At 42.1% G+C, this 25,564-nt stretch overlaps 1 protein-coding gene and 3 non-coding genes across 4 annotated transcripts; all 4 read left to right on the forward strand.

The window, feature by feature from the left end:
• Positions 1 to 3,716: 3,716 nt before the first annotated feature.
• LOC126031479 (U2 spliceosomal RNA) lies at positions 3,717 to 3,907 on the forward strand. The gene has a single exon (XR_007503339.1). It is a non-coding gene; the product is annotated as a U2 spliceosomal RNA (small nuclear RNA).
• Positions 3,908 to 10,628: 6,721 nt separating this feature from the next.
• On the forward strand, positions 10,629 to 25,259 carry CCT6A (chaperonin containing TCP1 subunit 6A). Its single transcript, XM_049789518.1, has 14 exons — positions 10,629 to 10,822; positions 11,179 to 11,242; positions 12,730 to 12,864; positions 14,009 to 14,182; positions 15,238 to 15,341; positions 16,605 to 16,715; positions 16,989 to 17,148; positions 17,236 to 17,318; positions 20,314 to 20,410; positions 20,931 to 21,078; positions 21,450 to 21,583; positions 23,033 to 23,135; positions 24,144 to 24,216; positions 24,803 to 25,259. The coding sequence occupies exons 1-14, from the start codon at positions 10,686 to 10,688 to the stop codon at positions 24,873 to 24,875; spliced, it is 1,596 nt and encodes a 531-aa protein (XP_049645475.1). The 5' UTR covers positions 10,629 to 10,685; the 3' UTR covers positions 24,876 to 25,259.
• On the forward strand, positions 13,808 to 13,937 carry LOC126031895 (small nucleolar RNA SNORA22). Its single transcript, XR_007503702.1, has one exon. It is a non-coding gene; the product is annotated as a small nucleolar RNA SNORA22 (small nucleolar RNA).
• On the forward strand, positions 21,126 to 21,261 carry LOC126031892 (small nucleolar RNA SNORA15). The gene has a single exon (XR_007503699.1). It is a non-coding gene; the product is annotated as a small nucleolar RNA SNORA15 (small nucleolar RNA).
• Positions 25,260 to 25,564: the final 305 nt, after the last annotated feature.

A 25,564-nucleotide genomic window follows, 5' to 3' on the forward strand; every position in this document is an offset into this window, starting at 1 on the left:
TGCTGAGTGTGACCAATAAAAATTGGTGTTCAAGAGCTGGAACAATGGTACAGTGGTAGGGCGTTTGCCTTGCATGCAGCTGACCTGGACAGACGCCAGTTTAATCCCTGTCATTAATATATAGTCCCTCGAGCCTGCTAGGAGCAATTTCTGAGCTCAGAGCCAGGATCGACCTGAGTGCCACCAGGTGTGACTTGTTAGAAAAAAAAAAAATTGGTGTTCATCCAGAGTATCTGACTCCGCTTTAAAAGCCTTTGGAATTTTATGTGTTGGGAATAAAAAAGAATAATTCTGGGCCCAGAGAGATAGCAAAGCGGCGTTTGCCTTGCAAGCAGCCGATCCAGGACCAAAGGTGGTTGGTTCGAATCCCAGTGTCCCATATGGTCTCCCATGCCTGCCAGAAGCTATTTCTGAGCAGACAGCCAGGAGTAACCACTGAGCACCACTGGGTGTGGCCCAAAAACCAAAAAAAAAGAATAATTCTGTTATAGGAATGGAATGGGTTTAGAAGCATCTGTCTTTCCTCTTCCTTTTTTCCTCTTTTTATTTATTTATTTTTTGTTTTGGGGGTCACACCCAGCAGTGCTCAGGGGTTCCTCCTGGCTCTACGCTTAGAAATCACTCCTGGGGGCCGGGCGGTGGCGCTGGAGGTAAGGTGCCTGCCTTACCTGCGCTAGCCTAGGAGACGGACCGCGGTTCGATCCCCCGGCGTCCCATATGGTCCCCCAAGCCAGGAGCGACTTCTGAGCGCATAGCCAGGAGTAACCCCTGAGCGTTACCGGGTGTGGCCCAAAAACCAAAAAAAAAAAAGAAATCACTCCTGGCAGCCTCGGGGGACCAGATGGGATGCCGGAATTCAAACCACTGTCCTTCTGCATGCAAGGCAAATGCCCTGCCTCCATGTTGTCTCTTGGCCCCTTTTTCTCTTTTTATTTTCTCTTTCTCTTCTATCTCCTTTTTCTCTCCTTCCCTTTCTTATATGTCCTAAATAAAATTATATATCAGTAAAACCTGAAAATTCTATGATATATAGCTAGTTGGTGAGAAGCACAAATAACAGTCTGAGCTTGCAATCGATTAGTATCTTCAGTGAAAAACAGTCATAGGAGACTAAGTCTTTAGCCCATATATTCTGACATTCTCAGGTAGATAAAGCAAGAATTGAGCTGAATTGAACTCTCAGGAACTCTGATGGTATCCAAAAATTACTTATTGCTCTGGGAAAGTCTACATACCCAAGTGTTGAAATTGGGCCCAAGAACCCTTTGACACAGCAGCGTGAATGTTGTTAATTGAATTTTTAAATGGCTTTATGAGAGCCAGAGAGATAGTATAGGGGTTAAGGTGCTTGTTTTGCATATAACTGACATATGTTCAATTCCTGGCACCATATATGGTACCTGAGTATCACTGAGGCTTTTGTCATGCAAGGTGTAGCCAAAAAGCATAATCTAAATAAATAAAATGGTTACATTACATCTTTTTTCTTTCTTTCTTTTTTTTTTTTTGTTTGGGTCACACCTGGCAGTGCTCAGGGGTTACTCCTGGCTCTACGCTCAGAAATCGCTCCTGGCAGGCTTGGGGGACCATATGGGATGCCGGGATTCGAACCAATGACCTTTGCATTAAAGGCAAATGCCTTACTTCCGTGCTATCTCTCTGGCCCCCACATTTCATCTTATGTGGTTTTTCTTTTTTGTTACAGTGGAGGAAAATGTTACTGGAGATGTGACATAGCAGCAGAAAAACACAGGCTTCACATGCATGAACCGTGGTTTGATGCGCATTCAAAGTAAGCATCTTACCATCTTACCTCTTGTACTAACTCTTGGCCTCATGAGTTTTTCTTTTTCACTTTTTCCCCTTTTGAGTTTTTCCTTTGTAGGGCTTTTTTTTAATAAAATATTTTTACTTAATTAAAAAACCATGACTTAAGAAGTTATTTGTAAGATGACACCCAGCTATTATTATTATTTTTTTTTTTGGGTTTTGGTTTTGGGGTCACACCCGGCAGCGCTCAGGGGTTACTCCTGGCTCTACACTCAGAAATCGCTCCTTTGTTCGGGGGACAATATGGGATGCTGGGATTTGAACCACAGTCCTTCTGCATGCAAGGCAAATGCCCTACCCCCATGCTATCTCTTCTGCCCAACACCCAGCCTTCTTCTCCTTCCTTTAAACCTATCCCTTTGATATGTAAAAGCCCACCTGGATCACTTGACTTTCTCCCCCATTTGCACCCTGGTGAATTTTGTACTGGGTTAATAAAGGTTAGTCTGGCTTTGGGGGCAGAAAGACCATGAGGTGAAAAGAAAACTGACCGAGTTGGTTTATTAATCCTTCATGGCTACCCTATCCTTCTTCAGACCCATGTGGGGTGATTTCACAATAAGGGGATTTATTTTACAGTCATTGATAGTTAAGTATTAGGCATATAATATTTCAACACCAGTCTCATCACCAGTGTCAGCTCCCATCAGCAGTGCTACCATACTCTATCATCTCCCACTCACCACCCTTGTCTGCCACTTTGACAGGAATATTACAAAATTTGGTGGCTGCAGCTTAGCTCTCATGTTCTTAATGTTGCTGAATCTGTGTCTTGGATTTATGTTCTTTTTTGTTTTGTTTTTTTGTTTTTCGGCCAACCCGGTGATGCTCAGGGGTTACTCCTGGCTGTGTGCTCAGAAATTGCTCCTGGCTTGGGGGACCATATGGGTCGCCGAGAAATCGAACCACAGCCATCCTAGGTTAGAGAGTGCAAGGCAAATGCCCTACCACTTGTGCCACCACTCTGGCCACATGGATTTAAGTTCTTTTGTAGGGATTTCTTTGCGGTCTAATTCTTTTCTTTTCCCACTTGGACTTTTCCTTGTGTGGCATTTTTCCTAAGAGGAGAGAGAAAGAGCCAGTTACAGGCCTGCTAATCCTGCTGTCGATTGCTGCTTCTGCTACTATAGCTTGGAGTTACTTAAGCAATCTTTTTCACTTTTGACTACATTGGGAAATTTTTTTCCCTCATAAACCTTGATACTTTTAGCCCTTTCTCAGGGCCTTGCCACTTTGAGTCTGCCCCTGAACTTTTTTGCCTTGGGCCTTTTCTAGGCATTTTACCACTCTAATGTTTACCTCTAGGCCTTGGCTGCTTTAATTCTTTCCTTAGTAACAGTTGCTGCTGCTTTTGCCTTTTTTCTGGCAACTTTTACGGCTTCCATTGTTCAAGGGGAAGAAAGCAGTTCAAACAGCCGTCAGGAGAGATGAAGTCATGAAATTTTCCTATACATGGATGTACATGGAATCTATTATGCTGAGTGAAATAAGTCAGAGGGAGAGAGATAGACACAGAATAGTCTCACTCATCTATGGGTTTTAAGAAAAAATAAAAGACATTTTTGCAATAATTCTCATAGACAAAGAGAGGAGGGCTGGAAGGTCCAGCCCTCAACATGAAGTTCACCACAAAGAGTGGTGAATGCAGTTAGAGAAATAACTACACTGACAACTATCATAACAATGTGAATGAATGAGGGAAGTAGAAAGCCTGTCTAGAATACAGGCAGGGGTGTGGTAGGGAGGAGGGAGATATGGGACATTGGTGATGGGAATATTTCACTGGTGAAGGAGAGGTGTTCTTTACATGACTGAAACCTAACTACAATCATATTTGTAATCAAGGTGTTTAAAAGGTATATTAATTATATATATATATATATATAATCACTTCTCAGCCTTTTGGCTAAGATCAAGTGTAGTATCTGTTCTTATCAGTTTAATATCTGATACGTCGTCTATCTGACGACAATATATTAAATGGATTTTTGGCACTAGGAACTGGAATAGAAACTTGCTTCGTCCATTCCACGCATCGACCTGGTATTGCAGTACCTCCAGGAATGGTGCACCAAAAAAAAAAATATATATATATATATGTATATATTTATATATATATATATATATATATATATATTTTAAAGCAGCTTTCTGGTAATATAGACTGAACATAGAGCTATTAGGGAAAAAAGCTGGTGTTGGGTACTATGCTTACACTTTCACAAGAATCACTTAGAGTGGCTGTTTCACTTTTTTGTGTGTGTGGGGGTTGTTTCACTTTAACAGGTATGTGGAGTCCTGGACCAAAGCCCAATAGCTCTCTTGTCCCATTTCACTGTAATAGCACTGAATTATTGATAGTCCCATGGCTCTGTTGGGCCACTCCTCCAGCTTTTGAGGAGGAAGACACAATATAGACAGGAGGGTGGAGAAACCTGCAGGATGTGGAGGGCTGACTGACTATTGATTTAAATGTCCTTAGTCAGAGGGGCAACATGTTCATCCCCAGCTCAGGGCAGAGAATCCAAAGAGTTGAATGACTGCTGTGTTATATACTTCCTTTCACTCCTTGCAAGCTCTGAAGATAATATGGAATGCTAAGGACTGAATCCCTGTTGGCCCACTTGCAAGGTAATTGCCCTACCCACTGTACTACTTCTGTTTGTTTTTATTTTTAACTTTTATTTTTGCTTGACACCCTATCCTGCTGCCAGGGTAACAAGATTAACTTCTCTTCATATCTGATTGCCCTAGAGTTCTGTTCCCAGTGGACCATGAAATGTTTGGCCAGGGACCAGAAACTACACAGACTCGGGAACATCAAACAACAAATGTCTCCCACGTACCGAGTTAATTCATTACGACTTCAAACTCCCGAAACTGAATGAAGTCATATGCTGCCACTCAGGCTGTACAAAACCAGACCCTTACCACTACTATTTACATAGTACTCAACAAGTAGAAAAATGCACCTGCATTGATGAATGACAATGCCTTGGCAAACATTGCCAATAATGTCCCCATAAAAAAGGACCAAAAAGGGCCCAGAGATATAGCACAACGGTGTTTGCCTTGCAAGCAGCCGATCCAGAACCAAAGGTGGTTGGTTTAAATCCTGGTGTCCCATATGGTCCCCCGTGCCTGCCAGGAGTTATTTCTGAGCAGACAGCCAGGAGTAACCCCTGAGCATAGCCGGGTGTGGCCCAAAAACAAAAAAATAAATAAATAAATAAATAAAAAGGACCAAAAAAAACCCAATTAAATAGGGCCCGGAGAGATAGCACAGCGGCGTTTGCCTTGCAAGCAGCCGATCCAGGACCAAAGGTGGTTGGTTCGAATCCCGGTGTCCCATATGGTCCCCCATGCCTGCCAGGAGCTATTTCTGAGCAGACAGCCAGGAGTAACTCCTGAGCACCGGCGGGTGTGGCCCAAAAAAAAACAAACAAAAAAATAATAATAAATAAATAAATAAATAAATAAATAAATAAATAAATAAATAAATAAATAAAAAGGACCAAAAAAAAAATCACTAACTGAAGAACATAGAAGAACTGAAAAAAAAAAAAAAACATACAACAGAGTGAATAAACAACAGAAAGACAGACAAAGGAACAAGTCAATGTGCTTGAAATCAAGATGCATGAAACCATCCAAAAAGAAGAAACAGAGAAATAATGAAAAGTCTAAAGAAAACAGGAGCCAAGTAGAATAGCAGGTAAGGTGCTTGCAATCAGCCTGAACAGGTTTAATCGCCAACATCCTATATGGTCCCCCACGCTCACCATAAGGGATTCCTGAGTGAAGAGCCAGGAGTTACGCCTGTGCACCACTGGGTTTGTCTTCAAAACAACAAGAATATAGATAAATAAAACAATAAAAATATTAAACTTTGGGGCTGGAGTATAGCGGTAGGGCATTTGCCTTGCATGCAACTGACCTGGGACAGACTTGGGTTTGATCTCCGGCATCCCATATGGTCCCCTGAGCCTGCCAGAAGTGAGTTCTGAGCACAGAACCAGGAATAACCCCTTGACCACCGATCAGTGTTACCCTACAACCACCCCCCCAAAAAAAGAGTGACAAGAGCAGCGGTTGAAGCCATAGTAAAGTGAGTAGGGTATTTGCCTTGCACCCAGCTAACTCAGATTGGGTCCTTGGCATCCCAAGCCTGCCAGGAGTGAACCCTGAGCACAGCAAGAAATAACCCCTGAACACTGCTGGGTATAGTCAAAAATAAAATAAAATAATAATAAAAGTCCACTGGAAAGATCCTTCAATAGTCTTAACTTTGCAAGCAAATGACCCAGCATTGATTCCTTCATGGTCCCCTGAGCACCACCAGGAGACCTCTACACACTGAACCAGAAGTAGTCTTCAACTGCCAGGCATGGCCCAAAATTTGAAGTAATAATAATAAATAACAAAAAAATCAAGTACCTAAAAATCAACTTTAAAAGGTGAAATTCTTGGCAACTATAAACACGGCCACAAATATATTTGCCATATTCAAACCCAGCCAGCTCCATAGACTAACTTTTCTCTCGAAAGAGATGTAAGCCAAACCATAAAAGATCATGGGTACACTGGCCCACACAGCCAAAAGCTGGCCATCTCTGGAGAAAACAGACCAAGCCACTGCCCTGCCAAAGCCAAACCAGCTGCCTCCATCATCCAGAATCAACGCTTTCCAGATCACCCTGCCTCATCACTCCTTCAAGGACACATATCTGATCAAACTTCAGGTATGCTGATTTGGGGGCTGATATCAGGATTTTTAGGAGTGAATGTGGGTATATTTCCCACTGTATCTTCCTTCTTCTAGGAGGCCTGGCTGGCAGCTGAATATATAGTATCAGTAATAGTGCTTTTATTTTTCTGGACAACTTTGTTTAATGCTGTCATCCCTATAGAAACACACCATTTTAACAGAATGGACAGCTAACAACAGGAACTTACTAAACCTTCTGCCATGATATCAATGACTTCATTGGAGATACAATAATTCACACAAATGTGCTTGCTACTTTTTCTTTTTTCTTTCTTTCTTTCTTTCTTTCTTTCTTTCTTTCTTTCTTTCTTTCTTTCTTTCTTTCTTTCTTTCTTTCTTTCTTTCTTTCTTTCTTTCTTTCTTTCTTTCTTTCTTTCTTTCTTTTTTTTTTGGGGGGGGTGTGGAGCCACACATGATGACACTCAGGAGTTACTCCTGGCTATGTGCTCAGAAATTGCTCCTGGATTGGGGGACCATACAGGATGCCGGGGATCAAACCGAGGTCCATCCTGGGTCAGCTGCATGCAAGGCAAGCACCCTACTGTGTGTTACCATTCCGGCCCTGATTTTATTTCTTTTTTTAACTTTATTTTTTTCTCTTCCTTTTTCTCTTTTATTTTCTCTCTCTTTTCTTTAATTTTTCAATAACTTTGCTTTCATTTATCTGGAAACAAATGTATCACGATCAACTATGTAATACATTTTCTTTAAAGTAAAAAAATGGTGAAATTTTTATACATAGAAAATTATAGTTAATTACTTAAAGAGAACACAAAACCTGGAAGCAATTTAAACATCTGACAGATGAGTAGACAAAGAAACTGTGGTATCATTGAGTTTATCAGGGTAGGGGATGGGGAATAGGCTGAGGTGTGGGACCCTCTGGTGAAGTGTATGATATTGGAACATTATATTCATGAAACCCTTAATGGTGTCATTAATAGTATTATAAATCACAGTTCCTAAATAAATGAAAAATAAGAATAAAAATAAAGTGCTGAAAAATAGAACAGTAGGGAGGGCTCTTTTCTCACACATAGACAACCCAGATTGTAGCTCCAGCACCACATATGGTCCCCCAAGTCTTCCAGGAGTGATCTCTGAGCACAGAGCCAGGAGTAAGCCCTGACTGTAGACAGATATAACTCAAAATAAAGCAATATATTTAATTTAATTTAATTGGGGAAAGTGAGCTAATTTTTTAAAAAGAGCTGAAAACAAAATAAAGAAAGCAACTTTAACAAAAGGTGCTGGGGGAGGGGCCGGAGAGATAGAATAGTGGTAGGGCATTTGCTTTGCATGCCCCTAGTTCCCATATGGCCCCCAAGCCTGCCAGGGGCTATTTCTGAGTGCAGAAATCAAGAGTGACCCTGAGCGCTACTGAGTGTGGCCCAAAAACCAAGCAATAAATAAATAAAGTTTTTAAAAATAAAAAAAAAGTGGTGTTGGGAAACTTAATAATCACATGTAAAAATTAAAACTGGGTTCGTATCTTCACACCTTACACATAGTCAATTCAAAATGAATCAAAGACCTTGAGATCAACTGGAGTCTATATAGTAGATTGAGGAAAATATAAATTGAATACTCCAAGATTTGGTCCTCATAGGTGTCTTGAGGGGCCAGATCGATAGTATAGTATAGCAGGGAGAGGTGGTGAAGAGGATATGGGGACACTAGTGGAAAAAAAATGACTCTGGTGGTGGGGTTGATGCTAAGGCATTGTATGTATAGAACTCACTATGAGGGACTGGAGAGATAGTGTGGAAGTATGGCATTTGCCTTGCATGCAAAAGGACGGTGGTTCTAATCCCGACATCCCATATGGTCCCTTGAGCCTGCCAGGAGTTATTTCTGAGCATAAAGCCAGGAGTACTCCCTGAGCGCTGCCAGGTGTGACCCAAAAACCAATAGAAAACAACAACAACAACAAAAACTCACCTATGAAAAACTTTGTAAAACACGATGCTTTAATACATTAAAAAAAAAACAAAACACAAAACTAGGTAATTCTATCATTAGGGCCTGGAGTAACTCCTGAACACTATTGGATATGGTCCAAAATCAAACAAAAATAAATACGGAACCAATTCCCTACTCTAACCTCCTCCCAGTCCTTGGTAAACACACACACACACACACACACACACACACACACACACACACACACACACACTAGTAAAAATTCAGGTCTACAAAAATGTGAAACAAATTTTAAGTTACATTAGATTTTGAAAAATTGTATTCCTCCCATCCTTTTTAGTCACTGACTCTGTTGATACTACATTTAGTATCCCACTACCAGATAACAGAATGTGCCTATTAGGTGCTGAACAAACAGATCCTGGTCATTGTGGGCATTGAAGACAGTTAATTTTCAACAAAGAAGCAAAAAATATGAAGTGTAACAAGGAAAGCCTCTTCAATAAGTAGTGTTGGAAAACTGGTCAGCTACATGCAGAAAAAAAATGAACTATATCCCCAGTCCCTAAATTAACCATTTTTTTTGGTTTGTTTTGATTTTTTGTTTTTGAGCCACACCCGGCAGTGCTCAAGGGTTACTCCTGGCTTTGCACTCAGAAATTGCTCCTAGCAAGCGGGTTGGGGGGTGTCCATATGGGATGCCAGGGATCGAATCCGTTTTGGTCCAGGGTCCGCCGCATGCAAGACAAATGCCCTAACTGCTGTGCTATTGCTCGGGGCCATAAGTTAATCATTCTTAACCTATAAAATTGACATATAGACAATACTAAATATCCAAACCATGGATTTAACGACACTGAAATCAAGAGACCCAAAGTTTAACAATCAAACTTAAAAAGGTGCCTATTATGATGGTAGGTTGGTGGGGGGGGGGTATGGGAAGGGCTCAGGGAACATTGGTAGAGGCTGACACTGGTGGTGGGATTGGTTCTGAAACATAGTGTATTTAAAACTCAACTATGAATCAATTTGTAAAACAATGTTTTAAATAATTTTTGTTAAAATATTAGCCATCTTAGAAAACTTGGGGGCCTTCTTAACATCTACATCTCAGAACAATGGGAAGACACCCAAAAATTTCACCATCTTCATTTATGGTTTTTTTTTTTGGGGGGGGGTGAGAATGATTTTAAGTGGGTTAGGCCACACCTGATGCTATTCAGCCCCACCAGATAGTATTCACCTGGTGGGGCTCATAAGAACTTGGGGGTCCCCCGTATGGAGTGCAGGTAGGCCACACAACAGCAAGCACCCTATCCATTGCAATTCTAACTTATGCTTTCCCTACCTCTATGGCATTTTCAAATCTGTAAACTATTTTCATTATTTAAAGTGAAATAGAGGGGCCGGAAATGATAGCACAGCGGTAGGGCCTTTGTGTTGCATGCAACCAACCCGGAATGGGGTTCGAATCCCAGCATCCCATATGGTCCCCAGAGCCTGCCAGGAGCGATTTCTGAATGCAGAGCCAGGAGTAACCCATGAGTGGACCCACCAAAAAAAAAAAAAAAAAAAAAAGGCATGGCAAAAATGCAGAGGACGTTAGCCATGGCCTAGGACAGTGGTGGGCAACCTTTTTTTTCAACTGACCCAAATCTCGCTAAAACCACGATTGAAATTTATTTTGAGAGCCACACAGGGCGCGCACTGACAGAGGCTAGGAGCAGAGTCCTGACTCCTGGAGCGGCCGCCCGGCACACAGAAGAGCCACATTAAAAGCGTGAAGAGCCAAATGTGGCTCGCAAGCCGCAGGTTGCCGACCAGTGGCCTAGGAGAAGACGCAGCGCGGAAGACTCCGAGCCCGAGACTGAAGGTAAGGCTGCTCACGCCAGTGCTCAGGTTCCGGTTCCCGCAACGCCGTAATTCCGCCGCGAGTCCTTTAAGACGCACGCCCCGCCAGAGCGTCAGGACGCCGGCGACGTACGACCCGCGAGCCAATGAGCGGCGCCGACCCAACCCGCCAGCCAATAGCGGCGGCGGAAGGCACGCGGGGGGGGCGGGCCGAGCACGCGGACTTTTCCAGAAGCTCCGGGAGGCGCCTAGCACGCTGCACGCTGAGCCGCCTGTGCTGGAGGTCTCCTCCCGCTCCACTTCTGACTCTGCAATGGCCGCCGTGAAGACCCTCAACCCGAAGGCCGAGGTGGCCCGAGCGCAGGCGGCGCTGGCGGTCAACATCAGCGCGGCGCGGGGGCTGCAGGACGTCCTGAGGACCAACTTGGGGCCTAAAGGCACCATGAAGATGTGAGCGGCTTGGGCAGGGCCGGGCTGGGTCGGCCCCGAGGCTGCAAACGGCCCTGCCACTTCCGGGCTCGTGCGCGCTCCCTATTCCCTCTCCCCCTACCCCCCGCCCGGTCAGATTCTTTAAGAGAACCGAGGCGGTCTCGGTCGGAGGAGAACAAAGCCGCTCGCGGGCGCGCGCTCGGCGCGGGGTGGGATGGGGGAGGTTGCTGTCTCTTCCCTAAGACCCAGGTACCCGGATGCTGAGCCGGCCGCGGACCCAGCTCTCGAGCATCCGGGTCCAAACCCACCCACACTAGGGGATGGGTCTCTTCCGGTCGAGCGACCCAGGTTAATTTCTGTCCTTTTTCCACCCACAGGCTTGTGTCTGGCGCTGGAGATATCAAGCTGACCAAAGATGGCAACGTGCTGCTTCACGAAATGGTGAGTGGGGCCGCCTTCCATCCCGCGCTAGAAATGGGGCTGGTGGGTTTCCCTCTTAATGTTTGATTTGGATAAATAAAAAAGGTGGATCACGCTATAAGATCAGGATTAGTCAGTTCTCAAATTAGAGACGATGAAGAGGATAGAAAGGGGATGGGATCAGTCACGTGGGCGAGGAGTGCTGCAGACTTGTTTGAATCCCTGCTCCGTTGCCATTGGGATCGATCTTGATTAACGGGTTGTAATTATAGAAATTACTGTGCTACATTGAAAGCGTGACACTGTTAGATGGGCCTCAAAATCTCCTCCCTTCGAACTAGTCGGGAGGGGGAATAAACTAGTTTTTTTTTTAAGTCCTACTGACCCAAGAGTTTTGATTCATGAATGGAGCAATTTCTTACTCATTCCTACATTCACCAAATGTAGGATCACCCCAAATTTTAATACATTAAAAAATGCATTTAGGAAATTATTGCTGTTGAGCGTTCTATCATCATGAATGAATTTGAACTGAACGCAAAATAAACTTTTCTTGCTTTATTTTGATTTTGAGTTATTCCTGCAATGCATGAGCATTTGGTACTCCTGCCAGTGCTTGGAGGGAGCATGAATTGCTCGTGCAATTCAACCTTAAATCTTAAGGTGCAAGCAGCTTTAAATCTCTTAACTCTCCATCCTCCAAGAAATTAAAAATTTATATGTGGGGTCTTGGAGGAACTACAGGGAATCACTAGTGCTTCTGGGTTGGTCACTAGCACGTCTGCATGAGTCCCAAAACATTTTGTTCATCAGAAATTGATAGGCAAAATAACAGAAGGTGAGGTTTAAATTTTTTGTTTGTTTTTTGTTTTGGGGTAACATCCTGCAGCGCTTAGGGGTTACTCCTGGCTCTATGCTCAGAAATCACTCCTTGAAAATGCCTTACCTCCATGCTATCTCCCAAGTCCCAAGGTTTTAATTGGGGGGGGCGGGTTGGGTCATACTGGCAGCGCTCAGGGGTTCCTCCTGAAATCTGCTCAGAAATCCCTCCTGGCAGACTCCGGGGGAACATATGGGATTCTGGGATTCGAACTGCTGTCCTTCTGTATGCAAGGCAAATGCTACCTCTCCGGCCCCCAAGGTTTAAATTTTTTTTTAATTTTTTGGTTTTTGGGCCACACCCAGCAGTGCTCAGGGGTTACTCCTGGCTGTCTGCTCAGAAATAGCTCCTGGCAGGCACGGGGGACCATATGGACACCGGGATTTGAACCAACCACCTTTGGTACTGGATCGGCTGCTTGCAAGGCAAACACCGCTGTGCTATCTCTCTGGGCCCAAGATTTAAGTTTTTAGGTGAAATTATTTTACTCATTTTGAGTAGATACTGATTAAAGTAAACTTGAGCACTTGGGCAAATTTTGTGAATTGCAGTTAAAGCTTCTTCCCTTCATGCTTTTTAAGTATATTTGGAGTGCTTCATCTAACATTTTGTTTGTTTTCTTTTTTAGCAAATCCAGCATCCAACAGCCTCCTTAATAGCCAAAGTGGCAACAGCCCAGGATGACATAACTGGTGATGGTACCACTTCTAATGTCCTAATCATCGGGGAGCTGCTGAAACAGGCGGATCTTTATATATCTGAAGTATATGCAATTCTATGCTTCTCTGATACTTACTATTTCTAGGGATTAGCAAGACTTGTTTTTTACTACTCATGTAGTAACAACTGAGGCCAACTGTTAAGTATAGATGAATTAAATTTGGAAACCAGAATCTTTTTATCCTGGCCTGATACAACTTTTTTTTAGAACTTTATTGATTGATTCATTCATTCATTGATGAACGGCTGTCTAGACAGATATCCCCATACTCCCTCATTGTTCGTGTGCATCCATCTGGAAACCACATGTTTGGTCAACGAAGCCAGCCTTCCTCCAATAGAGATGGACCATATTTGGGTCCAGTGTATATGAGTACCTGCATTCCTCTGTTAGAACCTTCAAATAAGCCCTCAACTAGGCAGGAATATTTATAAGGAAAAGGAGCAAATAAAGGCTTACTCTTACTCTGCTCAGGAATTGAACTGCCTATAAGGGATCAGTTGCATACAAGGCAAGCTTCTGGCACATGTATATAGCTCTGGGCAAAGGATTTCTCCAGTTTTATATTTTTGTTTGGTTGGTTTTTGGGCCACACCCAGTGACATTCAGAGGTTACTCCTGGCTATGTGCTCAGAAATCACCCCGGCTTGGGGGACTTTATGGGATGCTGGGGGATTGAACCGTGGTCCTAGGTTAGTGTGTGCAAGGCAAACGCCCTACCACCTGTGCCACCACTTTGGCCCTTTCTCGAGTTTTGTTTTGTTTATTTATTTTTAGTTCTGAGTAACTTAATCCTTAGGAAGTTTCTTAGGGAAAGCAACAAGCGAGTTTTTGGGTACTGTTTTGTTTTAGTTTTACGGTCATGCGCAGCAATGAGGGGACCATGTGGGATGCCAGGTATCAAACCTAGGTTAGCCATATTTAAGGAAAGAACCTTACTATACTATGTCTCCATCTTATCACAAAAACGTCTGACATTCTTATTTTGCACAGTGAACACCCAAGTGTGCTTTATAGTACCCTTGGTTTTAATTCTGTGCTACAGCAATGTCTGTTCTTTACCTCTGCATTGAAAGGACTATCCTTTTAAGTGTATTCAGAAAGTCAGCACATTATACAAAATTATATATTTGTGTCAAAGTGAAGAATTCTAGTATTGATTGTGGTTTGTACTTGATTATTGCAGGGCCTTCATCCAAGAATAATAACAGAAGGGTTTGAAGCTGCAAAGGAAAGGGCCCTTCAATTTCTGGAACAAGTCAAAGTAAGCAAACCAATGGACAGAGAAACACTTATAGATGTGGCTAGAACTTCTCTACGTACTAAAGTACATGCTGAACTTGCTGATGTCTTAACAGAGGTATGTGTCTGGTACAGTATACCTATAGAGAATAATATCAATTTAATAGCATTTCTCTTTTTGGTTTTTGGGTCACACCTGGCAGTGCTCAGGGGTTACTCCTGGCTCTGTGCTCAGAAGTCGCTCCTGGTAGACTCGGGACCATATGGGATGCTGGGATTCGAACCGGTGTCCGTCTTGTGTTGGCACTTGCCATACAGACGCCTTACTGCTGTGCTATCGCTCCAGCCCCCTCCCTTTTTTTAATTACTAGCTTCAGTCTGAAGTTTGCATAATAACATGTTCAATAACCTGGCCAGTTTTGCTAAAAGATTTAAGTGAAAGCACCAAGTGACAAAAGTCTTGCTGTTAACAGTACGTTTTTTTTTTTTAATAAAATAGAATATCATTAATGCATGAGTCGTTGTGAATTGAGATTCCAAACTAAATTCAGTCCTTTATAAATATAAAGAAACGTTAAACTTCTTTTTTTTTTGTTTTTTTTTTTGTTTTTTGTTTTTTGTTTTTGGGCCACACCCTGTGAGGCTCAGGGGTTACTCCTGGCTATGCGCTCAGAAGTTGCTCCTGGCTTCTTGGGGGACCATATGGGACGCCGGGGGATCGAACCCCGGTCCGTCCTAGGCTAGCGCAGGCAAGGCAGGCACCTTACCTCCAGCGCCACCGCCCGGCCCAAAAGTAATTTTTTTTTTTTTTTTTGGTTTTTGGGCCACACCCTGTGCCGCTCAGGGGTTACTCCTGGCTATGCACTCAGAAGTTGCTCCTGGCTTCTTGGGGGACCATATGGGACACCGGGGGATCGAACTGTGGTCCGTCCTAGGCTAGCGCAGGCAAGGCAGGCACCTTACCTCCAGCGCCACCGCCCGGCCCCTGTTAAACTTCTTTAAAGCAAGAATAAGTGCTAGATATAAGGTTTAAGATGCATGTCTTGCATGAATCCAGCTCTGGTTCTATTCCTGGCATTGCATGGAGTCCCAAGCACTGCCAGGAGTAAACCTGCAGCTCTGTTGAAATGTAGCCAAACAAACAAGTAATGTTGTTATATGTTCCTGTTTTAGGCTGTAGTAGACTCTGTTTTGGCCATTAAAAAACAAGATGAACCTATTGACCTCTTCATGGTTGAGATTATGGAAATGAAACATAAATCTGAAACTGATACAAGGTAGGTGGTTCAATGTCTTTAATAAATTATTATAGCTAATGATTTTTCCCCAGAAGTATGAAATGTTAACTATTTGAAAACCAGATAATGTGGATTAGTTATAAAATGCATTCCTACCTTGTGTGCCTGAGTCAGTGGATTTGATTTCTAGCACTGAAAGCACCCTCCCAAAAAATCGGCCTGGAGCAATAGCACAATAACAGTGGATAGGGCACTTGCCTTGCATGTTTGGTCCCCTGAACCTACTAGGAATGATTCCTGAATGCAGAATGAGGAGAAACACCTGAGTATCTATGTATGTCTCCACCACACACACACAACTTTTTTTTTTTTTTAATCAAATTCTGAGGCCGGAGTGCTAGTATAGCATGTCACATGTTTGCCTTGCATGCCAACAACCTGGGTCCTATATCCGGCACTGCTTGTGTGATCACTATTCAGTGATCCCTGAGTGTTGCTGAGTGTGGCCCAAAACCAGTTTTTCAGTGAGACAAAGATATCTTAATGGGCCAAGCACCATGCTTTATATGCAGGAAGCCTGGATTCGATTGCCAGTATTGCATGGTCTCCTAAACACTGAAGACGCTCCAATACAGAGCCTTAGTAGTCTCTTAAGAACCATGGGGTACAGTCCCAAATCTTTGGAACTGGGTAGAGAGTGGTGCACATACCTGCGCTGAGCTCAGAAATCATTCCTTTGCAAGCTTGAGGAACCATATCAGGTTGGGGGGGGGGGTTTGAACCCAGGTTGGCCTTGGGCAAGGCAAGCGCCCTACTTCTATGCTTTCACTCCAGCCCCATCAAAGTTCTTTTGGATTTCCTGGATTTACTTTGTACTCATACATTCCTAAAATGGCCATATATAGTTCGTTTTTTTGTTTTTTGTTTTTTTTTAAGGAAGTAGGTTTTTGTTTTGTTTTAATCAAGCCTACCAGTTGAGGAATTCCTGCTAATTATTTTTTTGGGGGGGGGGGGCCACATCCAATGATGCTCAGGGGTTACTCCTGACTTGGGGGACCATATGGGACACAGAGTAAGAAACCCCTGTCCGTCCTAGGTTAGCGCATGCAAGGCAGATGCCCTAGCACTTACGCCACCGCTCTGGCTCTCCTTGCTGAATTTTTTGTAGAAAAGATAGGGTTGTTTGGCTTGAATGGGTTTGGGGGGTTATATTCAAATAACTTAAAGCTACATTGTACAGAAATCCCTTATCTCATTTTTTAGCCTATGTTTAAAAGGGTTAATTTTTATGTGTTTTAACAGCTTAATCAGAGGTCTTGTTTTGGACCATGGAGCACGGCATCCTGATATGAAAAAAAGAGTAGAAAATGCATACATTCTCACCTGCAATGTTTCGTTAGAATATGAAAAAACGTGAGTTTAAGTCCCTTAAAATGAATTAGAGAAAGAAGCAGCTTGGGAGTTTGGGCGAGTCACTTTTTGAGGTTCGGTTTCCCCACTCCATAAAGGGAATGATTTCTTGTTTTCTTTTGAAAGAATTGAATGTTAACAGCTAACTTCTGAAAGCTCTGGGGCAGGATTGGAACTTAGTGTCTTATATCTCCCTGGGTTTGACTGGCTGACTTCATCTTTTGCTCAAAAAAAAAAAATAAACATGTCCTATTTTCTCTAACTTTTTTTTGGTAGAGAAGTGAATTCTGGCTTTTTTTACAAGAGTGCAGAAGAGAGAGAAAAATTAGTAAAAGCTGAAAGAAAATTCATTGAAGATAGAGTTAAAAAAATAATAGAATTGAAAAAGAAAGTCTGTGGTGATTCCAATAAAGGATTTGTCGTTATTAATCAAAAGGTAAGGATGAGATTTTTTTATTTGTGAATTATTTGTCTGTTTTTGCTTTTAGATGAGGGTACTGAGACATTTTTATTTTTGTTACAGGGAATTGATCCCTTTTCCTTAGATGCTCTTGCTAAAGAAGGCATAGTAGCTCTGCGCAGAGCTAAGAGGAGAAATATGGAAAGGTATGGGTTGCATGTGAATTTTACTTACTGTATTTTTCTCTCTATAAGACACATAGTTCTTAGATGAGGAAAACAAGAAAAAATATATATTCTAAAGCAAATGGTGCAATGCAAGATGCCATCAAGAGACTGTGGCTGGAAACAACCAGCCTATGAGGTTGAAGTATATTTAAAATATGCTGGTCTACAGCTGGTTAAACACATTTACCTAACTTTTTACATCAGAAAATAAAAGAACATCTTTTAAAATACTTTTAATATAAAATAAAAGTTGCAGCAGCAATCAAATAATCTTAAACAAAAGCTATATGTAACGGTGAAAGTGCGTTAACCTGATTGCTCATACTTTGTGGTATGTCTGCGTGTGGCTTGTAAGACCACAAATAACAAATGGTTAGTATATGCTCTCCTCCCCTGCACTCAGGCTTCAGCTCTCAGAGGCATTCACTCTATTAGACCCACAGATAGATATCTTTGGGGGCTGGAAACAAGTGCGTCTTATGGTACAAAAAAGAAATAGGGTGACTTTCAAGCTAACTGGATTTTAGCTATTTTTTGCATTTTTATAGTCTTTTCCAAAATTAACGTGTGGGGCCGGAAAGATAGCATGGAGGTAAGCCGTTTGCCTTGCATGCAGAAGGTCAGTGGTTCGAATCCCAGCATCCCATATGGTCCCCGAGACTGCCAGGAACGGTTTCTGAGCATAGAGCCAGGAGTAACCCCTGAGCGCTGCTGGGTATGACCCAAAAACTAAAAAAAAAAAAAAATTAACCTGTGTTGTCTTCATAATCTTATTTTCCAATTTTATTATAAGACCACTTTTTTTTTTTTTTTTTTTTTTTTTTGGTTTTTGGGCCACACCCGGCGGTGCTCAGGGGTTACTCCTGGCTGTCTGCTCAGAAACAGCTCCTGGCAGGCACAGGGGACCATATGGGACACTGGGATTCGAAGCAAACGCCACTGTGCTATCTCTCTGGGCCCAGGACCACATTTTTTCTTTGTCCTTTTTTTTTTTTTTTTTTTGGTTTTGGGCCACACCCAGCGGGTTCTCAGGTTACTCCTGGCTGTCTGCTCAGAAATAGCTCCTGGCAGGCACAGGGATATGGGACACCGGGATTCGAACCAACCACCTTTGGTCCTGGATCAGCTGCTTGCAAGGCAAACACGCTGTGCTATCTCTCCAGGCCCCTCTTTGTCCTTTTGTAAACATTAATTAAGGTTTATACATTTTAAGCTGGATCAATAAGCACAACAGTAGGGCATTTGCCTTACACGCAGTTGACTCAGGACAGACCTAGGTTCAATTCCCGGATCCTATATGATCCCCTGAGCCTGCCAGGACTAATCCCTGAGAGCCACCAGGTGTGCCCTCCCCAAATAAAAAGTTTATACTTTTTTGTTTAGTTTTTTGTTTTTGGTCATACTCGGCAGTGCTCGGGGGTTACTCCTGGTTCTGCGGTCAGAAATCACTCTAGGCAGGCTCTGGGGCCATATGGGATGCCGGGGTTCAAACCACTATCTGTCCTGGATCGGCTGCATGCAAGGCAAACCCCCTACCACTGTGCTGTCTCTCCACCTCAAGTTTATGCATTTTGACTGTTGTAATAATGCTGTTTTATAAGTATTTGTATGTATTTGTTTTATTTATTTTGGTGTTTGGGGCTAATACTGAACAGTGCTGAACTTGCACCCCCCTCAGTTGTGGGAGTTACTCCTGTGGTGCTCACAGGGATCATACAGTCCTGGACTAGCCCTAGACTACCTGTATGAAAAGGATACACACTGGCCTGTTGTGACTGCTTGGCCCTTGATTGGGGGACACAGCTGGCAGTGTTCAAAAGCTACTGCTGGCTTCATGCGCATGAGTCACTTCAGGCAGTACTGGGGATTAAACCAGGATAATCAGCTTGTTTTTAACTCTTGGTGGGGGTGCGTGATCCCATCAGGTGATGCTAGAGAATTGAACTTGGATCAGACTCTGCAAGGCAGACATCTTGCCTGCTGTATTATTTCTCCAACAATGACATAAGTCAAGAAATTACTTTCTGAGAGCTATTTCTCCCAAAGACTTCACCCTGATAAAGGGCTCTTAACAGGCTTTCTTCTTTTCAAAGGAATATTTGCCAATTTGGAAAAAGCAGTTTAAATGGAGACTTCCTGGGGAAAGAGTTTTGTGTGTATTTTTGCTTATGGGCCACACCTAGCAGAGTTCAGAGGTTACTCCTGGCTCTGTACTCAGAAATTACTGCTGGAGGCTAGAGCGATGGCACAGTGGTAGGGTATTTGCCTTGTATACAGCCAGTCCAGGACAGAAGGTTCAAATCCTGGCATCTCATATGGTCCCCCTTGCCTGCCAGGAGCGATTTCTGAGTGCCACCAGGTGTGGCCCAAAAACTATAAAGAAAAATCACTTCTGGCGGTCTCAGAGGCCATATGGGATGCCAAAGATCGAACCCGGGGTTGGCTGGATACAAGGCAAACGCTCTTCCCACTGTACTATCACTCTGGACTCCATGGGAAAGGGGATTTTTAACTGGTTGGTTAATGAGAGGGCTTTATCATTAAAATAACATTTTAGTGGGGCCAGAGTGGTGGTGCATTGGTAGGGCATTTGCTTGGCATGCACTAACCTAGGACAGACCATGGTTTGATCTTCCAGCATCCCATATGGTCCCCCAAGTCAGGAACAATTTCTGAGCGAATAGCCAGGAGTAACTTAGCGTCACCATGTGTAGCCGAGAAAGCAAAATTAAATAACATTTTAGGACCTGGAAAGATAATACAGAGGACAGGTTATTTGCCTTGGCTTGAAACCAACCCTGGGTTCATTCCCCAGCATAACTAGGAAGGACTAAGTCCTGAGTACTATTACTGTTAGCCTGACCCGATAACACTTTAGAATATACTAATTTTTTGTAGTTCTGAATTACTGTCATTTAAATGTGGTTATTCTATTTACATATATTACTGATATGCCTCTATTTTAATATTTCAGGCTGACTCTTGCTTGCGGTGGGATAGCTCTAAATTCTTTAGATGACCTAAATCCTGACTGTTTGGGGCATGCGGGACTTGTCTATGAATATACATTAGTAAGTATTTTCTTCCCATGGTTCATGAATTGTTAGCTAAAAAAATTCAAGGAGCTAGATCCGTGGTTGCACAGCTTGCTTTGCACTTACCTACCTAACCTGGTTTCAATGCCCGTCACTGCAGGGAATGACCCAAAAATGACAACAAAAAATAACATACAAGGACTGGAGAGATAGCACAGATGTATGGAATTTGCCTTACATACAGCCAATCCAGGTAGTTTGTATCCTGGCATCTCATATGGTCCCCTGTGCCTGCCAGGAGCGATTTCTGAGCGTAGAGACAGGAGTAACCCGAGTGCCGCTGGGTGCGACCCAAAAACCAAAAAAGAAAAAAAAATACCAGAATCAAGTTTTTGCTTTTATTTATGTCCCTTAAATGGGGTGATAATATTTTTATGTGAGATTAAAATAAAATTTAATTACTAATATGTTTAATATTCCTCTTTTGTGTTCAATTTTGTATAGAAAATGTTGAAAATAATTATTTTGACTTTGAAAATGATTTTATTTTGCAAAGGGAGAAGAGAAATTTACCTTTATTGAAAAGTGTAATAATCCTCGTTCTGTGACATTATTGGTCAAAGGACCAAATAAGCACACACTTACCCAAATCAAAGATGCAATAAGAGATGGCTTGAGAGCTGTTAAAAATGCTATTGATGATGGTAAGAGTTTCTATTTACTTAAACTAAATTTTTCAGTAATCTGAAAGGCATGGCTGAATACTGTGTTCTTTTATCGATATTTTACACAGCCAGACACCATGCAAAACTAAAGTTTTCCCTTTAAATGGCTTTGATGATATGCTGCTTCTTCATGGCATATCATTATTAAAAGGGACTACAAATAACTGAACTAATAGAATTCCAAGAGCTAAAGTTAAAATGTTTGAGATACTGCTTACTGTTTTCAGGTGGAATTTTTTTTAACATATACTTATATTGAACTCAAAATTTGTATGTTTTGACTTAAATTATTTTTTATTTATCCAGTTTTACTTATTTTGAGCCTTAGCATCTCTCTTCCCTCTCAACAGGATGTGTAGTTCCAGGTGGGGGTGCAGTGGAAGTGGCAATTGCAGAAGCCCTGATAAAATATAAGCCTAGTATAAAAGGCAGGGCCCAGCTTGGAGTTCAGGCATTTGCTGATGCATTACTCATTATTCCCAAGGTATGAGAACTTTCAAGTCATTTCTTAGGGTGTTTGGGAGTTTTGTTTTTTGTTTGTTTTTGAATTGTGGGAAAGGGTTATCTCATCCAGATGAATTTGGTTATCTGAAAGGGCAATTTAAATGAGCATCTGAAGTTCTAGTTGATAACAGTGGATAATAAATAACACTTGCCTTGCAGTCACTTGGTTTTGTGTCCTCACACCCCATATGATTCCCCAGGACCTACCTGTTTCTGAGTACTGCCAAGTATGGCCCAAAGCAAAGTTTAACCCAGAGCTCCAGCTTCTTGAACTATCTCCTTGGCCAAAGAGAGAATTGTTTGGTGCCAGATCAATAACACTGTAGGTAGAGTGTTTGCCTTGAACATGGCTGACTTAGATCCAATTCCCAGCATCCCAGATGTTCCCCTGCCAGGAGTCATTTCTAAGTGCAGAGCAAGAAGTAACCCCAGAGCGCTGTCGAGTGTGGTCCCCAAACAAAAAAAGATAATTCTTGAAGCCAGAGTGATATGATAGCACATAGCACATCATAGTAGGCCATTTGCCTTGCACTCGGTCAATTCTGGACAGACTCTGGTTCGATCCCCAACATCCCGTATGGTACCCCGAGCCTGCCCAGGAGCGATTTCTAAGTTCAGAGCCAGGAATAACCACCCCTGAGCACCATCAGGTGTGGCTCCCCAAAAAAACATCCCCCTGCAAGAAAGATTTTTTTTTTTTGGTGGTTTTTGGGTCACACCCGGCAGTGCTCAGGGGTTATTTCTGGCTCCAGGCTCAGAAATTGCTCCTGGCAGGCACAGGGGACCATGTGGGGCGCCGGGATTCGAACCGATGACCTCCTGCATGAAAGGCAAACGCCTTACCTCCATGCTATCTCTCCGGCCCCAAGAAAGATAATTATTTTGAAATAATTTGTGGTGTGTCCATAGTACAGTGAGTGGATAGAATGTGTATCTAACTTGCCTGGCTGACCTGGGTTTGATCTCCAGCATTCTTCGATCTGGTCCTCTGAGTACCACAGGATTAATTCCTGAGCAGAGTCAGGAATAAACCCAGAGCACCCCTAAAAGCAGAAAAAAAAATTTTTAATTGTTGTATAAGGTTTATATTGGAGTATAAGCTTTTTTGTTTTGGTAAATGAGAGTAATATCTTCTATCATGTGTGCCTTTGGGGGAATTATGAAGTTTATTGCCCTGTTTGGGACGGGAAGAGAGTTGGTCAACATGTCCTGATTCTTAAAATGTGTGTTATGAACACATATACCAGGATTGGGGTAGGTAGTTTATCAGTAAATGCCATGATTTTTTAAAGTGAACTGGATGTATCTTCAATAAAGTGGATGATTTGTTTGATTTGTGGGGTGGGGTGTTGAGATCCTTTTTTTATTTCTTTGTAGACTTAACCATTCTTAGGGTCCTATGTTTAAGGATTACATTTGTTTACTTTAGGTTCTTGCTCAGAACTCTGGTTTTGACCTTCAGGAAACACTAGTTAAAGTTCAAGCAGAACATTCAGAATCTGGTCAGCTTGTGGGTGTGGACTTGAGCACAGGTAAGAAAATACAACTGTTAGCGGGGCGGAGAGATAGCACAGTGGTATGGCATTTGCCTTGTATGTGGCAACTGTTGGGCTGGAACGTTGGCACAGGTGGTAGGACATTTGCCCTACATGCGCTAACTTAAGACGAACGGTGGTTCAATCCCCCAGTGTCCCATATGGTCTCCCCCAAGCCAGGTTTGATTTCTGAGCACATAACCAGGTGTAACCCCTGAGCGTCACCAGGTGTGGCCCAAAAAAAACAAAACAAAACAAAAAAATACAACTGTTAGTGGTAAAGGTAGATAGTATATATTTGTGAAATAACACAGGAAAAAAAAAACACACAAAAAAACTGAAAATCTTGGAATTGCTTAAAATTCAAACAACACGCATTTGCTGTTTCTGAGTGTTAATGTAATTTAGGTTAACTTAATAAGTCTGATCCTGTGCCAATTTAAAAGTAAAACTGAAAGATAGTAGAGATCCAATCTTGAAACTGAATAGAATTCACTTTAATTCGAGAGGTTCGCTTTTCTGTTTCTTTGCTCCCTGTATTCTCTTGAACACATTTTACATTCCCCCTTTCCCTCCCCTCACATCTTTTCTTTTCCCCTCACATCTTTCTAAATAAATTTAATATAAACTATTTTGCTTAACTCAAAAGAAAAGTTTTATGAATGAGAAATGGTAAGCCTTTCATAGATTAAAGTTCCAAGTGCTATCTTAAAAGCAAAAGAATGTACTGAAAAAATGGGAGATATTCACATATTTGTTAGTGAAATAGAGCATTCTTATCAATAAAAGTCTACCAAGTAGAAGATAGCTTAAAGGATTGGAGTGCCTGGTTTGCATACGGAAGTGATTTCTGAGCATTGTTAGGTGTGTCTCCCAAAAAATTTTATAGAAAGAAGCTATAGTTTGAAGTAGAAAGTTGAATTAACTGTCTTGCCAAGTTAGGACTTGGTTGTTTTTGAATTTTGTTTGGTTTAAGAATTTATGGTTTGTTTGTTTGTTTTTCAGGTGAACCAATGGTAGCAGCAGAAGTGGGTATATGGGATAACTACTGTGTAAAGAAACAACTTCTTCATTCTTGGTAAGTTAGGGGAAATCAAATATAAAACCACCTTTAGGAGTCGGAGAGATAGCATGAGGTGTAGGGCTTTTGCCTTGCATGTAGAAGGACATTGGTTCCGCAAGCCTGCCAGGAGTGATTTCTAAGCTCCGTAGAGCCAGGAGTAACCCCTGAGCGCTGCTGGGTGTGACCCAAAAATCAAAACAACCCACCTTTAAGGACTGGATGATGACACATTGGGTAGGGTGTTTGCCCTGTATAGGGCCAACCCAGGTTTGTTCCCCAGCATCTTATATGGCCTCTGAGCATGCTGGTAGTGATTTCTGAGCCTAGAGCCAGGGGTAATCCCTTAGTGCCACCTGGAGTGGCCCCAAAACAAAAAAAGCCACCTTTGAAAGAAACACTCTCTTAGAGTAAAGTGAGTCGGGCACTTGCTTTGCACTCAGCTCATCTGGGTTTGGTCCTTGGCATCAGTCAAATGCAAAGAAAGTCAATTAGCCTGTAAAAGGGAAAGTTAGGAATTGTAGTGTGCACAAAATAGTTGGGAATTAAGGTGAATTTGTGTTTATTTTTATCTGATTCTTCTGGGTGTTTCTCCCCTTTTTAGCACTGTGATTGCCACAAACATTCTCCTGGTTGATGAAATTATGAGAGCTGGAATGTCTTCTCTCAAAGGTTGAATTGAAGCTTCATCTTTATAATGAAGACTACAGAATTCTAAGAAAACTATGGAGTTAAAATCCAAGCTTAAGTGATTATCAAAGGAATTTTCCCAAGTGAAAAAAAGGAACGCTTGGCCCCTATCATTACTGAAGTTTTGAGATTATAATTACAGTATTTTTTATTGCACTGCTATATTCATAAAGCAAGCCCTTTTACTTATTGACCCTGGATGTTTTGTTCTACCTTCAATGATTAAAATATACATGTCGGATGAGCATGTTACCTTGGTACTAAATATTCTAAATTTTTGGTTTATATAAATGACACTCAAGATTAGGTTTTGAAAGAATTCCTGTTTCTTGGTATAAATTCTATAAATAAAACTTCAGGCTCAATTGAAATTTATCTTGTTGAAATAGCTGTGCTAAAATTCTCCCCAGTGAAGTTGAGTTGTAATGGGTAGAAAATGGGTGGACTAGAAAGAGGCAAGGGTAATAAAAGTTGCAAATATCTACGTAGTGGCAGAGCTAAAAATTATTGTCAAGGCATGATGATGGAGTACAGAAGTTCAAGTGAAATTTACTTTTCATATCTCCAAACTTTACTTATGCTGAAGTGGCAAGTCACAACCCTCTTTTCCTCTATCCTTCATATTTTCCTCACTCAAGATCCTACATATTTCAACAGATTTGTTTTCATATCCTTG

This window comes from Suncus etruscus, chromosome 15 (genome assembly GCF_024139225.1).
Source record: "Suncus etruscus isolate mSunEtr1 chromosome 15, mSunEtr1.pri.cur, whole genome shotgun sequence".
NCBI classification, from domain to species: Eukaryota; Metazoa; Chordata; class Mammalia; order Eulipotyphla; family Soricidae; genus Suncus; species Suncus etruscus.